General features: G+C 39.9%; 2 protein-coding genes across 3 annotated transcripts; one reads left to right on the top strand and one right to left on the bottom strand.

Annotated features, from left to right (window-relative positions):
* The first annotated feature begins 217 nt into the window (after window positions 1-217).
* tekt1 (tektin 1) lies at window positions 218-4,507 on the top strand. 2 transcript variants are annotated; one of them, XM_049602996.1, is made up of 8 exons: window positions 218-610; window positions 1,712-1,900; window positions 2,004-2,169; window positions 2,430-2,534; window positions 2,663-2,800; window positions 2,994-3,219; window positions 3,691-3,887; window positions 4,301-4,507. In XM_049602996.1, exons 2-8 carry the CDS (start codon window positions 1,735-1,737, stop codon window positions 4,458-4,460), a joined length of 1,158 nt encoding a protein of 385 aa, XP_049458953.1. In that variant the 5' UTR covers window positions 218-610; window positions 1,712-1,734; the 3' UTR covers window positions 4,461-4,507. The 2 variants fall into 2 exon arrangements, with proteins under 2 accessions (XP_049458953.1, XP_049458952.1); XM_049602995.1 differs by having other exon boundaries at window positions 219-610; window positions 2,406-2,534.
* A 374-nt stretch (window positions 4,508-4,881) lies between these two features.
* On the bottom strand, window positions 4,882-18,085 carry LOC125905106 (lysine-specific histone demethylase 1B-like). Its single transcript, XM_049602969.1, has 21 exons — window positions 17,919-18,085; window positions 17,477-17,619; window positions 15,883-16,004; window positions 15,698-15,787; window positions 15,450-15,561; window positions 14,724-14,837; window positions 14,602-14,640; window positions 14,214-14,406; window positions 13,129-13,313; window positions 12,821-12,991; window positions 12,400-12,474; window positions 12,148-12,282; window positions 11,827-11,998; window positions 11,210-11,337; window positions 9,851-9,982; window positions 9,653-9,727; window positions 9,387-9,503; window positions 9,116-9,241; window positions 6,708-6,830; window positions 6,398-6,550; window positions 4,882-5,951 (listed from the first exon to the last, which is right to left on the bottom strand). The coding sequence occupies exons 1-21, from the start codon at window positions 17,932-17,934 to the stop codon at window positions 5,868-5,870; spliced, it is 2,505 nt and encodes an 834-aa protein (XP_049458926.1). The 5' UTR covers window positions 17,935-18,085; the 3' UTR covers window positions 4,882-5,867.
* Window positions 18,086-18,087: the final 2 nt, after the last annotated feature.

Genomic DNA, 18,087 nt, shown 5'->3' with positions numbered 1-18,087 from the left:
TTGTAGCCTACCTACAAAGTTCAATATAGAATTAAAAAAAAAACAGCCACTTTTTCATATCCTTATAGGCCCACATATCCTTTATAATTGTATAGTTCAACATTATTTTTCTACTTACTGTGAAGTAATATTTACATATTTTTATATTTCAGTGCTACAAACTACCATGTGTGTATTACAATTATCCTGAGCAATCATTCATCATGGACATACAATATCTGCATGAGCAAAGTGTGTATAGCCCATAACTGTTTATGTTATTTTTTTTTTTTTATTCCTATTTTATTTTACTTATTTTCTTATTTGTAGTACTTTTTCATTTTGCTTTTGTCTCTTGAGTTGCTGTAACGATTGACTTTCACTGGTATGGGATTTTAAAAGACTACCTCACTTTATCTTGGTTTTGAATTCAGAGCTTTTACTTGTAGTGGAGTATATTAAAGTTAAACATTCCTTGGTCAGATGTGGCCTACTGAAAAACTGACCGTATCCGGCCGTGACGTGTATTATCCGTTGCCACAGTAACCGTTTGTTTTACATTTGACAGTTGAGAGGCAAAATTAATGACGACACATTTGGCCGTTTTTCAACCACAAGTAGTAACGTTACGGTAAGATCAATATTTATTTGTTTGGTTGTTTTTGTTTGTTTGTTTGTTTGTTTGTTTGTTTTTTGCCGTATTGTGTGTAATGTCTTTTTGGGTAAAGTTGTAACGCCAGTGAAAACAACCGGTGTCCGTCTCAAACCGAGTTACAGTAACGGCCACGTTAATTTCGAAGCTAGCTGACGTGAAATGCTAGCAAGTTGTAAAACTCTAAAAATGTATAATGTCAACAGTCTTGGCTAACGTTACATGACTAGCTACTATTATAGTAAAAGATCAGAAGGTTAATTTTATTTGTCATTTTACAACACAGCGTTGAACTACAAAAAATGAAAGCAATAGCCTACAACTGCATGTAGTTGTGTAACCTTGAAACAAGAGAGACTTGTGTTTGTAGGGCTAACGTTATGTCGAGTCATATGCAGGTTTAAGGGGTGTACCCACCTCTTTTTCTAGGCATTTGCAATATCCCCACCTATCAGCTAATAAGCAGTTGTAAAGGAGAGTAAACCCACTTGCTCCTCAGCAACCTACCCATCCAGTAATGCACTCATCTCATCAATTACTCAACTGAGTTTATCTATCATAATGTAATCTCTCAAGACAGATTCTGCAATTGTAGTTGTAAAGGAAGCAAAAAAAAGTTTTGTTTTGTTTTTTTTTTACCGATGGATTTCCAGATTGATCATAATGTAAATAAGGTAGGAGACACAACAAAACAAAGCAAAAGTTTAAAATATTTTTTGGCATGACATTATTCTTTTCTTTATTTTACATTAAATTACATGTTATATATTTAAAGACATCACTTTACCATTAACTTAACCCACTATTCAGTATCTGGATAGGGCTTTTCAGATATCATTTTGTAATGTTCTCAATGTTCAGTGCTTTTTCAATTTAACAAAATATTTGCACAGGGTGTATTTAAGTGTTCATATTTTTTTCTCACATTTCTAACACAGATTAGTGGGTGTCTAATAAAACCTGTATAGTCTGATATGCTTTCTCAAATGGTTCTGAAGTGTTTCCAGTTCTCAGTCACCACAAGCAGCCACATTTTTCCCATTTCCTGATTTTGTTTTTCTTACTTGCCTACACTGTCAGTGATAAACCACCTGGGATGAACAATGTCTGTCCCGGATCGCAGTTCCCGGCAGGGTGTTGGACCCAATCTTGTGAATATTGATGCTGTGCAGAACCACTCCGAGCTCTTCAGAGCAGACTGCATGAGGCTAATGCAGCAAGCTGACAAAGCATGCAAACTAATGCAAGGTGATGACAACAGACGACTAGGTAAGTAGGAGAACACAAATTAGGTGATCTGTGTTTAGCACTACAGGATGATGTTATAAAGATTACAGAAGTGGACTGTTGTGTTTTTTCCTCTGATGTTCAGCTCAAAGAGTCAGTGACATCCAGCATCTGAAGAAGGAGTTGGAACTGCAGTTGGAGGAGATTATTGTGGAGATTGATGTCCTTATAGCACTGCAGGGCAGAGTGGTAAAAGCACTGGAGGCCTGCAAAGAGCCTCTTACAGTCACCACTCTCTGTCTGGAGGAGAGGTTAGACTGAATCTTGAACAATCAGAAGACAAAAGCATAATATTTTGCTATTGTACAACTGAAAGTTCATACATCTCACCCTTTTTTAGATTTGGGAGCTATTGTCAGTTTTCAATAACATGAAGTTTCCACACCACTTTCTCTTACTATGAAGTGTACATATGAGAAACAAACAACTTGCTGCAGCGGTAAAGATAAGCAGATGAGTAATGTTCTTTTTGTTCTGTGGCCTGCAGAATGAAACGTTTCCCCTCTGACAGGCTACGTGATGATGTGGAAAGAGAGCTGCTAAAGGAGAAAGAGGTTATTGAGGGAGCGGCCTCTCTTCTGCAGAGTGTATTAGAGCAGATCACTGAGCAGATACGGTAAGAAAGATGGACTTTGACTATATAGACTGTGCTTGACTTTTTTTGAAACCTGGAAGGAAAATCAAATAAGCAGATATGGTTGCCATTAAAAAAAAAAAGACAAAGTATGTTATTTTGTGTTCCAGATTGAACCGATCTGCCAAGTACCATCTAGAGAAGGATCTGAAGGAGAAATCCAAGGCTCAGTGCATTGATAATTCCTGTGCCTTAAGTACTACCAATACCATCAACAACCTGCAGATCACCAATACTGAACTGCCGAGGTGAATTGATATGTTCTCATTTTCTCCATGAAGACAGGAAAACTATATAATGTCTGTGAAAAGGCAGTTTTCAAGACCCTTTAAAATTATTTGAAATTAGTTGCATTTTCTATACAGATCTGGGGAGAGCAAAAACATTTTGTTAGTTCCAGGTCCTCATACTGTACGTTTTTTAAACTTCTCCCTCTCTCAGCTTGACAGTGACTCCAAAGCAGTGGGAGAAAATCTCAGACCTCAACATTGCCAAAGCAGTGCAGCAGAAAACCAACTCTGTGTCCCTGCGGGCCCAGGTGGAGTCTGTTCTGGAGCAGACAGCCACTGACATGCAGAAGCAGGTCCGGGACACAGCAGCAGCCCTCCAGCTGAATATCCAGAGGATCAAGTCTGCCAAGAGCCAGATGGAAGATAAACTTACCAAGGTAGCACAGATGAGTGTATGTTATATATTTGGCAGAGAGAAAGAGAGTGTGATGGGAAAGGAAACAAAGTCAGGTAGATGTTACAGTAAATGTAAGTATTGAGTTTTGTATTAACATTTGAATATTAGTTGGCTAGTGATGATCTTTTCATCAAAGGGGAACTCCTTTTTTTTCAATCTGGACCATATTGTCATATGTTTTTATGTCTAAGTGGGTCATGGGAACAACCATTTTTTAAACTGGTCCAGTATAGAAGTAGGGCTGCAGCTGGCAGCTGCGAAACAGGCCAAAATGTAACCATCCGGGGCAGGTAGGTAGGTAGGATGGACAGGTGGTTAATAATGTGGTTGATTATTTGAATAGAAGTTTTGTGTCATTGGCCTAATAGCTTGATTTAAGTTTCCTATTAATTTATTATGAATTGAAAATACTAGATGAGCCTGGTGTGGTGTGACACCTCTACCCCTATAGATTCTGTCTGAGTTTGCAAACCAGCAGAGGATTCCTGAGGATCTGCAAGTGGCCATCACAAACAGTGAACAAGCTTTAAGTTTGGCCCAGGCCCGCCTGGCTTTGCGCCAGCAGAGGCCTGGCAAAGAGCAATGCCATGATCCAGCACAGTCCCAACTCCTCGCCGAGGTCCAGCAGCTCACCACTCACATCAACAAGTAAGGCCAGGACACACTCTTCTCTGATGTAAAGGGTCAAGGCAACAAATGTTTTCAAAAGGAATACAGTGAATTATGCCAGTGTTGACACACATACACACATTATTGTATCTGCTAGTTTACAAACTACCCAAGAAATCTAGAAATAAATACAACAAATGGGAAGAATTCAAGCGTAATGTTTATGCAAATGGAAATTTTAATAAGTCAAAAAAGTGAAAATGTAACAAGTGTAAGAAAGCATATGTAACAGCATAATGAAGATTTTCAAATAGTGGATGACGTGGCTGATTATAAAAGATTGTCTTTCTGTTTTTAATATTGTACTTCCCATACTGACATATATATTGTTTAGAAATATAATCATTTAGGACAAGTAGTTATGTGGTGTCTCTTTATCTCTGCATTCTCAGACTGCGTGAGGCGGCATCTCAGTCAGAAGAGGAGCAGAGGGCTCTAGTTCGCTGCCAGCTGGAGCTGCAGGAGAGCATTGAGATCAAGGCCAATTCTCTCTACATTGATGAGGTCATCTGTACCCAGCACAGGGAGCCCATTATCATACATAACTTCTGAGTAGTCAGACATTCTACCTACATACACATATTATTTATTCATATAAACTCAGAACAAAAATTTGAACACAACACTTTTGTTTTTGCTCCTGTTTTCAAGTTTAAATAAAAGATCTAAAAAAAAGTTTCTGCAGACAAAAGAATCATTTCTCTCAAATTTTGGTCACGTATTTGTTAAAATCAGTATGAAGGAGCACATCAATCAATCATTAACAGTTATTCATAATTATTCAAATTGTTGCTAAATAATTTTCTCCCTATCAAATAATTGATTAGTTTCTTGTTTCAGCTCTACTGATATCTTTAGTCAGAACAGTACTGGAGAGTCAGCCTGTTAAAGACTGGCATAAATCTTAACTGATAAATATTTTAGCACTGATTTGTGGAGCCAAATATTGATCCATGGTTGAAAGTGGTCAGTATGGCAGTTGATAGCTCAGTTTATTAAACACATACAAGATAAATACTCAAACACTGTAATGCTGGACAAACAGGACATGATCATTGAGATGTACAGATCCAGACACAGATATGACATGTAAAGCTTCATTAGTCAATATTAATCACAGAAAGTGAGGACAGTGTTGTGCTGTTCCCAAACCTCATTGTTCAGGAACTAATAAAGAGAAACGTGGAGGGCTTATTTCCTCCTTTGGTTGTTGTTTTTTTAATCCATTTCAACCAATCACAATCATGATCACCTTCTATCATTTTCTGCTAGGTGTCGTTGTCTTGATCACATCCCTGAGACAGTAAGGGGACAATCTTCTGATCACACTCAGTCCTACAGAGAATTCATCTTGTCATACACATAACTATTTATTTAATTTCTTACCTTTGTTTAAATCAAAAGTGCTACCACAGAAGTATTTCTACTATACATCTCACCGTTTTCCCATTTCACTTCACCCTTTGTACCAACCATGATTAGACAACTGAGAGTTAACCAATGTTTCATGCAACCCTCTCTCTCTCAAAAAAATCTGACTATTTCATCACAGAAGTGCTACATACACCACTCATTACACTCAAATTAAAGGTAACATCCTGTTTTCCAGCACAGCAGACCCAGACAGAGCTGCACAGGGATTATCCATTATTCATGCATTGTTATTCTTGTTGCATTTCTTCGCCAACAAACGTTTTACCAGCTGGATTTTTGATATAAATAATAAAGCGCTTCTGTTGTATAAAACATATAGAGCAGGGCCCCGGGAAGCCTGACTTGACCCCGCTATCAGAGAGTGACAAACAGCGTCTTGCTGATCAAACACGTCACAGTACAGTGAAATATCGTTTAGAGTGGAGCAGTTCAGGGTAATGCAGTCCAGGTTGTTTAACGGTCTGTTGCTCAGTGCAACCCGTGTGTCCATGCTGGTGTTTGTGAGTGCTCAGGGACTGACAGAGTTCAGATGGCAGCCATCTTGCTGGCCTCTCTGACCCCACTCAGGTATGCTCCTGTCACAGTCTGAGGGAAATGTCTGTTGGTGGCCTGGTAACAAAAACCAACAACAAATCAATTGAAAAACAGCGAAAATATGTTTTCAAGTCTGCAATTTGAAAACTTCATAAAAATGAGTAAGTTGATGAATAAAATTAACGACAGCTAACTTCTGTTTCAGCTGCTTCAGCTTCAGGGTCCTGGTATTGTGCATGCTTATTGTGCATGCTTCTCACTCTTACAGTGTCATGGCTCACTGTTTGTGACAGTTGAATAGAATGGAGCCATCTTTAATGTTATTAGAGATACCTGTGCTTTATCTTCTTTGTCTACTGTGAAAAGGCCTGTTAATATGGAAACTTCAGTGGGGAAAACTCCAAATGATCAGTACCTTTTCACCAATAATTCTGTCCACATCAAAAAAAAAATTCATTTTCACTTAAATTAAAGACATTTCAAGACACATTTGATTTAAAAAATGGTAAAGACAGCATTACCTCTCCAGCAAAAAACACTTTTCCCTGCATGTCTTCAGCGAGGATGTCATAGGCCTCTCCACTTCCCCCTGTCTTCACAAAGCTGTAAGACATCTGGGACCACATGTCTTTGCCCCAATGTGTGACAAAGAAATTCAGCGGCTCTGGGACCTCCTGTAAATGTTGACAGATGGTACATAACAACAACAGTAATAATAAAAAAAAAAACTAAAAATACAAGAAAATCTGGGAAAAAATATGGATAAAAAGGTAACAGGTGTATGGTGGTCTTACTGGTCATAATTCATCAGTTACCTTGTGACAACATTACCTGCTCTTTGAAAAGTTCACGCAGGACCTTCATGCACTCAGCCACCACCTCCTTGTCATCCATGTCTCGGACAGTAGGTACAGCATCACCAGTGATGACAGACATGAGGACAGCCTGCTTCCCCTACACACACACACACACACACACACACACACACACACACACACACACACACACACACACACACACAAAAGACAGCATTATGCACATTATAATCAAGATGTGGTCAAAATGTACAATCAAGAAATGTCCTTCTCTTTTTGTCCTCTACTCCTTTATCTTGACATGTTTTTGTATTTTATGTGTTTTTGTTATGCTGCTGACAGCATTCAAAATAAGTACTGTTCTTGTAGTCAGGCTTGTATTTAACATTAATAAAGTAGAACCTCTTTTAGTGATCACGTTTGTCCAGGTCAAATTGACCACCATAAGCTGACAGTTATGAAAAACTTTTTTTTTCTTTTTCTATATTTCTCATCTAAATGACATTTTCAAATTTATTATATGAATATACAGTACAGGCCAAAAGTTTGGACACACCTTCTCATTCAATGCGTTTTCTTAATTTTCATGACTATTTACATTGTAGATTCTCACTGAAGGCATCAAAACTATGAATGAACACATGTGGAGTTATGTACTTAACAAAAAAAGGTGAAATAACTGAAAACATGTTTTATATTCTAGTTTCTTCAAAATAGCCACCCTTTGCTCTGATTACTGCTTTGCACACTCTTGGCATTCTCTCCATGAGCTTCAAGAGGTAGTCACCTGAAATGGTTTCCACTTCACAGGTGTGCCTTATCAGGGTTAATTAGTGGAATTTCTTGCTTTATCAATGGGGTTGGGACCATCAGTTGTGTTGTGCAGAAGTCAGGTTAATACACAGCCGACAGCCCTATTGGACAACTGTTAAAATTCATATTATGGCAAGAACCAATCAGCTAACTAAAGAAAAACCAGTGGCCATCATTACTTTAAGAAATGAAGGTCAGTCAGTCCGGAAAATTGCAAAAACTTTAAATGTGTCCCCAAGTGGAGTCGCAAAAACCATCAAGCGCTACAACGAAACTGGCACACATGAGGACCGACCCAGGAAAGGAAGACCAAGAGTCACCTCTGCTTCTGAGGATAAGTTCATCCGAGTCACCAGCCTCAGAAATCGCAAGTTAACAGCAGCTCAGATCAGAGACCAGATGAATGCCACACAGAGTTCTAGCAGCAGACCCATCTCTAGAACAACTATTAAGAGGAGACTGCGCGAATCAGGCCTTCATGGTCAAATAGCTGCTAGGAAACCACTGCTAAGGAGAGGCAACAAGCAGAAGAGATTTGTTTGGGCCAAGAAACACAAGGAATGGACATCAGACCAGTGGAAATCTGTGCTTTGGTCTGATGAGTCCAAATTTGAGATCTTTGGTTCCAACCGCCGTGTCTTTGTGAGACACAGAAAAGGTGAACAGATGGATTCCACATGCCTGGTTCCCACTGTGAAGCATGGAGGAGGAGGTGTGATGGTGTGGGGGTGTTTTGCTGGTGACACTGTTGGGGATTTATTCAAAATTGAAGGCACACTGAACCAGCATGGCTACCACAGCATCCTGCAGTGACATGCCATCCCATCCAGTTTGCATTTAGTTGGACGATCATTTATTTTTCAACAGGACAATGACCCCAAACACACCTCCAGGCTGTGTAAGGGCTATTTGACCAAGAAGGAGAGTGATGGAGTGCTGCGGCAGATGACCTGGCCTCCACAGTCACCGGACCTGAACCCAATCGAGATGGTTTGGGGTGAGCTGGACCGCAGAGTGAAGGCAAAGGGGCCAACAAGTGCTAAACACCTCTGGGAACTCCTTCAAGACTGTTGGAAAACCATTTCAGGTGACTACCTCTTGAAGCTCATGGAGAGAATGCCAAGAGTGTGCAAAGCAGTAATCAGAGCAAAGGGTGGCTATTTTGAAGAAACTAGAATATAAAACAGCTTTTTCAGTTATTTCACCTTTTTTTGTTAAGTACATAACTCCACATGTGTTCATTCATAGTTTTGATGCCTTCAGTGAGAATCTACAATGTAGACAGTCATGAAAATAAAGAAAACGCATTGAATGAGAAGGTGTGCCCAAACTTTTGGCCTGTACTGTAAATGAATGAGGTGCCTTAAGTTACTGAGCATTGTCAATCCACTTGACATGGGCTCAACCACAGGTGCTTTCTCTGCACACATTTGTTTCCTGTCTTCATCACTAGCAGCCATGACTGTTTTTCATTGTTTGCTATTCACTGTGGTTCAATCTTGTCTTCCCTGGTAGAAACAGGTATCTTACACGCCAGAGTATTCAATAGTAAGACATGCTTCGCAGTGAGATACTGTCTTGCCGTGTAGATAAAAATTAGGAAAAACAAACCTGTGGCTCCATGTCATAGAAGACACTGAACATGCCTCTCTTGTCAGGACTTGGTGGTATGTGACCAAAGTAGTCTGCCCCCTGGATTTTGTTGTCCCAGAATCTGTACGGGAACTGAAGAGCGATCTAAAAGTAATTATAGAATAAGATTTTAGCATCTACAAGGAAGCTACTTTGTATTTGGCCACTGTAGTTATTTTGCCTTAAGATTAAACATCCAGGGATCTGTACATATTTACCACCATGAATTCAACATCAAAACAGTTCTCACTTTTTCTATGATACCAGCTCCCAGACTGTGGATTGCTTTCAGTTTCCTTTCAGGAAGTGGAGGGTTGAACTGAATGAAGTTCTTCTGCAGCAAAGTCAATGGGACCGTAACAAGAACCTAAAAGTGGAGAGGGTGTAAAAACTCAATGTGTTAATTAGCACCGTACACATCCTACATTGTCTGACATGATACATTTTCTAGGATAAAGTCTTGAAATGACAGAAATTATTATATACATTTTAAAACATTTCTGAACATGTTTTTACCTTCTGTGCTGTCCACTGGGACCCGTTAGAGGAGGTAACTTTGACAACATCACCTGAGTAATCAATGGCCTGAACCTGGAATTGAAAAACAAAATGTACATCTGACTTTGATTTTTAATATTGGGGTTAATCCCTGTATTCAACGTAGTGTAAGAAAGGTAAAAGTAGCAGCTGAAATTAAAAGACTGAAATACAAACCGAGCACTTTGTGTGGATGTTGAGGCCCTCGGCCAGCTTGTGGAGTAAAGCAGAGTAGCCCTTTGTGAGTAAAGTGTGGTCTCCTGAGAACTGGGCGAAAAACTCATTGTGGTCCCAGGATCTTGCTGATACCTACAAACAAATATAACAGAGAACATTTTCATCACAATTTCCTTGAAAACACCTGTCAAAACACACATACAAAATGTCACAATATGTGCAAACTACAGACATGTCACCAGAGTTCTCTTAAAATGTTTCCTTTCAAAAGGGTATGTTCAGTATTTTTCAACCTGGACCCTTTTTTCCATGTTTTTGTGTCTAAGTGACCAGTGGAGACAACAATTTTTGAAATTGGTCCAGTATTGGTTGCTGTGAAACAGGCAGCAATGTAAGCACTGAGGGCATGTTCACACTGTCAGTTTACATCCACTAAAAGTCCTTGTTTTGCTACTGACAGGCTTAGATTATTATTTTAGGCGTGTGACAATATTACAGAAAGGATCCCTACAGAAACAGACTTTTAGCCCCAAAATCTCTATCATCAAACCCATATTACATCATTAAAATAAAACAACAATTTTACTGTAAAATACTCTTCTTTCAAAGTTGACAGAAACAAAGTAAAACTGACAAAAACTCTCTTGGTTCATCTTTCTGCTATTCTAACAATCACCAATTGTGTTTGGTTGAAATAAACTGTTAATTCACCCAGTTAGATGTGAAGACATGCTGGCTCTATACACGCTAAAGTTACTATTTATTTAAATGGAGTCTGGTGGGTTTGATGGCGATTTCAAGGCTGTTTCTGGTTAAACAAAAAGAATCTTACTCATTAACAAAAAGGTCTTTCTCTGTATGGATTCTCTCCATAATGTTGTCAGACACTAAAAATAACAATCTGAGCCTGTCAGTAGCAAAAACAAGCACTTTCTGTGGACATACATTGATGGTGCAAACATGCCCTGAGTGGTTACATTGCAGCCTGTTTCATGACTGCCACCTGCAGCAGTCTTGCTCAACAATAGACCAACTTCAAAAATTGTTGCACCCATTAGTCACTTAAACACATAAACATGGGAAATAGTGTCCAGTTTGAAAACTACCAAATGTACCCTTTAAGACTGAATAATTTTCTGTTACAATGACTCCATACCTTAAATACACAGACACATGCAATGTTGTTGTCATCTGCTTTGGTGATTGCTTTTCTGATTCTACATCAACAGGCAGAAATGTGGGATGTATTCATAACAATAAACCAGTTTGAATTTTCCTCATCAAAAGTTTTTGGTGTCAACAGACACTTAAGACACAACAGAAAAATTGTGAAGCCCTTTAGTGTGTTAGTTTCCACACCTGGTCTAATGTGCTTCCACAGGCGAACTCGAGATTGCTAAGATGAAACTGAAGCACTTTCTCCTCCAACTCACTGAACTGGATTCCAGACTCTTGAAGAAAGTTCTTCTTCACCTCCTGGACTTTTTCTGTGAGATAAAATGCAGAAAACTAAAAGGTCAAATATCTCTAAACACTGAAATTCTGTTCTAGATGTTTTTATTACGGAAATAGTTTTGCTGAGTAACAAACTACTTCTGTTTTACTTTTCTAACCTTGCACTGTGTGTATTCACACTTGTGAACTGCCCAGACATGACATCTGGAATTTATATGTAAATACATTTGTAGGAAGACATGAGAATGGCTGCTATCGTTGCTGCACAAAAAGGCAAAGTTGTCAGCTGGTTATGCAAGACAAAAGGAAAGCAATGGAGTTGTTCTTGCCTGACTTATCCACAACAGCTATGTGACAGTTTTCACCGAGATAGAATATTTCTTATCAAAAGCATTAAATGTGAACACAAAACATCATCACTACATTTTGATTTTGAAAGCCAAAAAAGCTGAACCTCAGTTAACCTCACACTTTAGATTAAAACAATCATGTTGTGTTTGGGGATATAAAAGGTTCAGCACCTCTCAGCGGTGTGTCCTGGCTCTGGGACTTGTCCTTCCTCCATTCTGACACCACGTCCAGGATGGCATTGAAGTGGAAGTCCATGCGCTTGTCAATGGCCGGGTCAGTGACCTGCCCCCCCTCCTGAAAGAGGTCACATCGCTCTCCCAGCTTGTGCATCTTGATGCCCATCTGCAACACAAGAGTGAAGAGTCCTGAATAAAAATTCTAGAGTCACGTATGAAGACACCACAAGACAGTGCATTTGCAAAATCAGTTTAATGTACAGCACAAATATGTAGAATTCTTTACAGACTTTTCAGCTCTTAAAAAAATCATACCTGTTCACACATCAGGGCGATGGGGTTGTTCACACAACCATTGACAATTTGAGCTCCTCGGCCAACAGTGACACCCAGAGAAGTATCATCCCACACACGACCTCCAATTCTCTCCCTTGCCTCTAGCACCACCACCTGTAAACCAATGAAAATAAAGAGTGTAAAGGGAAAGCACTGTGACCAGCAAACAGGGTAAAGTAGGAGATCAGCGAAGGTGTGTGACAGCAACTAACTTGAACCCTCAACAGTTACCTGAGTGCCGAAGTTTTGCAGCTGTCGTGCAGCAGCCAGCCCTGAAGCCCCAGCACCAATTATGATAACGTTCCTCTGCAAAAAGATTAGATGTGGGAGATACTGTGAGTATACTATGTACACTATATACACTGTTAAAATGTCAGTCGTTCATATTACACGTGGCCAAAGTCTCAAATAATGAGATATGAATGGCAGACTGGCTTTTTTTGTGACGTGGAGCTTTAAGAGACAGAAGCTATAACAGATTGTTTCAGAGAGAGGGTGAATAGAGGTGTTCTAGCACATACAGTAAAAGGAAAACGAGGTGTTTTTTGAACATTAAAACATGTAAACATGTTTTAGTAGAAACCCAAAATACAAGAATGAACCTAAAAATGAGCACAATAGGGCCCCTTTAAGCAAAGATGAGGACACTCACAGAGCAATGTTTTTCAGGGAGCAAAGGCCGTTTCACTGCCAGCACACCAGTGTTGATGAGGCCCTTCCTGGTCATGAAGTGGAGCACCCGGTCCATCTCCTGCACACAGCGTACTCGCACCAACCCCCGTACAATGATGTGCAGAGCACATTTCTGGGAAGTCAGCACCTCCTTTTTAAAAACAGGAAACACTGTCAATTGTTCTGATTGTGTGGTGATTTTGGAGTCTTATCATTCCTTTTGTATATTCCAGGTCTTAAAGGTCTAAAACATGCAGTTTTTGTAAGTCACTGTTATTTGCAGTGTACCTTGCAATTCTTGTGCCAGGAGGCCAGAATAAGGTTACGCAAAGCCAAATACATGGTGGGATCTCGGGAAAATTCCGGAAACTCATAAAGCTCATCCAGCTCCATCATATCCGGACGAACGCACAGAGCCTTGCCACACTCATTAGGCTGGTAGAAGGGCTGGAAGTATGGACACAGGCCTGGAACTGAGGGATACAATCATGATTACAACACCACAGGCTATTGTCTCTAAATAGGAGGCCTACAATACAGCAGCATATTAGGGCCATTGTAGGTGAAAAAAAAGAAAGAAGAAAATATGGAGCCAGGGAGGGAAGGTAATAGTCCAAGAACAAAACTTAGATTTTCAAAGATTAAAGAGGAAAATTTTTGAGAAAAAAACTTAATGTATTCTCTGATATTATAGTCATAAATTTCCATGAGCAAAAAAAAAAAAAAAAAAAAAAAAAACCCAAAAAAACCCAGAAATTCTCTGATATTAAAGTCACAAATTTGTGAGAAAAAAAATCAGAAAAAATGTGTTGGTTTTTTTGGCAACAAATCCCATCACTTAACTTTGAAAGGTTGGATCAACCTCATCACACCACCAACACCACCATTTGCTGTGGTATAATCCCTGCAGTGAATGACTTAATCAAGTTACACTTTGCAATCCAGCCGCCCCAGGTGTATCTGGACCCTTAACCAGTATCATCTGTGGTGTGATGAGGTTGATCCAACCTTGCCAAGTAAAGCAATGTGGTTCCTTGATAAAAAAAAAATAGAATTAAAAAAACACTTTTTTCCAATAATTTCTTGCAAATGTATGACTTAATAATCTCAAAAAATATATTAAATTTTTTCTTGTAAATGTACAACTTTAATCTTAGCAATTTTTACATGTTTTTCTGAATGTAACTCTCTCCACCTAGCTCTGTAATTTCATGTTTGTTTGTTTTGTTTTTTTACTTACAATGGCCCTATTACATCCACAGAGAACAAGAATAAACAATGGCTCTCTCTCACTCATCATGTACTTCTCTCACCCAAGTCTAGGAGCTGCATCATGTAGCTGCATCTCTCTCCTCTCATACCCAAAGACTTACTTTGTGGCTGGACGGCTCTGCAGTGATCTGTCCTCAGCTCAGACAGAGAAATGTTGCTGGGAGAGCCTGATGGGCTCATCCCCACACAGTCGGGGTAGTAGGCAGCGAGGAATGGGCTGGCTGGACTGTCTTTGAACAAAGGCGGCAAAATCAACATTGAATGCCACCAGCTGTCAGTCACCTCTGCCACTCTCTGCAAGAATGAAAACAGCATTCGATCAAAGAGGATGCATGTCATCAAAGGTGGTTCAAGGGCACACATACTGGATCCATTCTTTGGAACTTATTCAAATGAATTGTCTTTGTTTCAGTCTTTGCATGAAGCAAGGCTTTCATTTTGTGATAGTTGCCATGATTCAAACACGTAATACACAAATCACTGTCTTACCAAGTCCTCGGGTTGGGAACACTGGTCCGGTCCCTCACTCTGCAGGCAAAGACACAAAATCATCATCACAAAAAAAGCTGAATGTGACTGACTGGTTGATTCTTTTTCCATTTCCTGTTTACCTTGATGTTGTTGAACTTCATTCCACAGCGGTACGTTGCTGCTAGGGAAGCAGTGAGTTGGATCTCCTTGGTTAGCTGACGCCACTTCCTACAGTCTGGTTTAGTACACTGAACCTGAAACAAACATATTGCAATTAACATTGGGCAGATACTATTTGCATCCAGGTGTCCATAGCCAATAGTGCCATTTACACACAAGTGTAAATACCCAATGTAGCTATTTAAACTTAGGTGTATATTCCTGGGCGTCTTGCATCACTGAAGTATGACATGAACATGAATGGGTCAATTCAGCCATTCTGCTAAAGTTTGTGGACACAGTATGTATTCAGCAGTTTTATACGCCCTAAAAACTGAAATAATAAGACAACTAAGTCTAAAAAAATAATAAGCTCACTCACACAGGACACAAGTTTGTTCTTGTAAATTTACCAATTTAATCTCACAGAATATCTGAGATTGGCTAGTACTAGCCCTAACCATGACTTCATTGCCCTAATCCTGACCACTTCCGACCCCTATGCATCAACTTGACAAGTACTAGCCAATCACAGCATGCTGTAGGATCCATAATGACACATCCCAGGTATGACTGTAAATAGCCGAAAAGGAGCAGCGTGACTGTTCTCACCTGGATGCAAATTGACACCCCGTGAACACTCTTGTGAACTTACGACAACCATGCGAAACTATTTGATAGGAACCAGGATATATGCCCATTCTTACCCAGTATGGTAGCTGCTGATCTGCCATGAAAGCTTTAAGACTGGGCTCACTTTTCCCATTACTAGTCCAAACCTTCTTCCACGAAGCAAATACCTCATAGCCATCTTTGTGACTGCAAAGGGTGAAAAAGAAAAAAAAAGATTAATCTTGCTGCCTTGATTGCAACAGAGCTTTAAATGTCACCATGGGAAAAACTGAAACATGTTTGTTTATTAATGTTGTGAGAGTAGTTGTTCTGTCAACTTTACCTTCTGTAGTAGTGATCAAAACATTCGTTGCAAAAATGCTCACCACAAGACAGGTGATACCAGCGAGATGTGTATCCATTTTTAGCACACCTGAGGAGAGACAGAAGAATTCAGAACAATCTTTATTTTAAAAGAAGAGTGACTGAGTTAAGATCTGATTCATATAATACCAAGAAACATATTACCGTTCAGATGCACTTGCAAAACAAACTGGGTATGTGGCAGAGCATCCAGCCTTCTCACACTTTCTGTACTTTTTCTCAGACTGGTCATCTTCCTCCTCTGTGTCTGTGGCTTTTCTTTTGCTCTGAAAGAGAGTGTGGAGAAAATCACCACAGAGCTCAACTTTATACTGGAGATTCCTTGATCCAAACAGTCAAACAGACTTTAAATTTGGGGGGAAAAGGAGGAAAAAGTTTGATCAGCGTATCCCCTCTTTTAACACAACACTGTTGTTCCAACATGCTGACAGAAACCAAACAAAAGACAGGAGAGGGAAAGAAACAAAACAAACAATCACATGTTAAGCAAACATCAGGTTTATAGAGGAAATACAGGAGCAGGTTAGGTTTGTTTTTTTGAAGTTGAAGACATTTTTTTAGCCAATTTTGTTCCAATGTATTGGTACCTGCTAATAAATCAGCCGACAAATAACAAGAAACTGAAGTACAGAAATGCCAAAGGTAATTTTGAGACAGTGTTTCCATTACATCATCCACTTTCTTCCTCTTATCTGGGGCCAGATTGAAGGGGATTCTTTAATGCTTACGGTAGAGACATGACAGGAAATGGGAGGAACAAGTGTAGGGAATGACATGTAACAGAGGGTGCTCAGCCAGACGCTTACAAAAGACACTGTGGCTCATTATTGGTGCACCAAAGAAGGACATTTCTTCAACTTTAAGCTCCCTCTCCTTCTTAGTACGTATATTGGTCATAAATCTTTAAAAAGGGAAACTGTCAAAAATGTTTTCTTGTATCACTATAGCCTAACAACTGAGCGGAGTATCCTGTAAACCACAACAGTGCCCCTTTCTTTTGGACAAGTGACTTAAAGCGGCTGAGCAAGTAACTTCTGGCTTAGCCCTTTTGAGTGTCCCAGCGCTTATACACCTTTGAAATGTTATCAGACCAAACTGCTCAAATCCCAATAGTGAAACGAGTCATTTCGTGGGGGTTGTGATGCTCACAAAAAAATGTATCCACTGATTTACAGATGTCTCTTTCACTGTGTAAGTCTGTGGGGAAAAGTCTTTTTGGGACCCAGGGCATCATGTGATTGACCCAAAAGTTGTAATCAGATGTGTGGCCACAATGTAAAATTGGCTTCAAAGCCAATGTTCCTGGGGGCTTCGAAGCAGGTCTTCTTCCACAGCATCTGTCATGTTGCCTCTACAGTAGCCCAGAGCGGACAGACAAAACACTTGTTCTAGAAAAGGCCATTCGCTTTTTATTGCATTATTCACCCACTTCCTAAATGCTTAACATGTTAAGAAGTTTCAGCTTCCTTCAGTCTCCAACTCTCCTGCTAGATGACACTAATTCCTCACACTGGACCTTTAAAGCCAAAATGCCCCCCTAAATAATCTTTGGAAAAATAAATATCAGCTGATGTACTGTCATTGGCTTGTCTAAACTCTCAAATATCAGTATCTGCCTCAAAAACTCAGGATCGTTCGAGAATAAACGAATTGACATAACATTGAGGACCCAGCAGGAACCATGAGACATGATTGTGTTCAGCAGGCAGACAGGTTGAACACACATGCTGCAGTTTACCTGTCCAGGTGGAGGATTGTTTGTGCGCTTCACCCGGACATTGATCTGCCTCCCAGAGGAACGCAGGGTCTGGCCGTCCCCCGGGGATTCCCCGGAGCTCCTCTTCTTGGCTCGCCGAGCACCAGAGGCATTCCCGGAGTAGTCTAAACATATGTGTCAACAATATATCTTTTAACAATGGACAGTGCAATGTAGCTCAGTTGAAATGAGGCCTTTGTTGTGACTGATAACGTCTCTTTCTAGGACATAACATGATGTTCCAATGTGTCCTATCAACGCAACTAATTACAAGTAGACCAAAGCGAATGAAACACGAGATTAATAATTGTGTAAACACAGCAAATGTGGCGACACATTACCAAGCTCTTTAAACCAGCCAGACAATGTCCGCCTGTCACATTTAGCATGTAGCAAAGATTAGCAGCGCGTTGTGAACACTGACCTGCATCCGACAGCATGACTGACTGTAAGGTTTCCTTAAGCCCCGGTGATTTAGTAGCGTTTGTGTGAGTTTCTGATACAGGTTTTTAATTGTTGATATTCGCCTCCCTTTTATTGTTGTGGGAGGGGGAGGGGGGGAATCAATGCGCTGTTGTTGCGAGAATACCACT

This window comes from Epinephelus fuscoguttatus, linkage group LG17 (genome assembly GCF_011397635.1).
Source record: "Epinephelus fuscoguttatus linkage group LG17, E.fuscoguttatus.final_Chr_v1".
Classification (NCBI taxonomy): domain Eukaryota; kingdom Metazoa; phylum Chordata; class Actinopteri; order Perciformes; family Serranidae; genus Epinephelus; species Epinephelus fuscoguttatus.
This window is presented reverse-complemented; position numbering and strand designations above follow the sequence as displayed.

What these genes read in the sequence shown, in the direction of transcription:
- tekt1 (XM_049602995.1), top strand. Translation starts at nt 1,735, where the DNA reads ATGTCTGTCCCGGATCGCAGTTCCCGGCAGGGTGTTGGACCCAATCTT. An exon ending in TGATGACAACAGACGACTAG is followed by an intron (nt 1,901 to 2,003) that starts GTAAGTAGGAGA and finishes TCTGATGTTCAG; the next exon opens with CTCAAAGAGTCAGTGACATC. An exon ending in ACCAATACTGAACTGCCGAG is followed by an intron (nt 2,801 to 2,993) that starts GTGAATTGATAT and finishes TCCCTCTCTCAG; the next exon opens with CTTGACAGTGACTCCAAAGC.
- LOC125905106 (XM_049602969.1), bottom strand. An exon ending in TCCCTGAAAAACATTGCTCT is followed by an intron (nt 12,475 to 12,820) that starts GTGAGTGTCCTC and finishes ATCTTTTTGCAG; the next exon opens with AGGAACGTTATCATAATTGG. An exon ending in TCTATGACATGGAGCCACAG is followed by an intron (nt 6,831 to 9,115) that starts GTTTGTTTTTCC and finishes GTGTGTGTGTAG; the next exon opens with GGGAAGCAGGCTGTCCTCAT.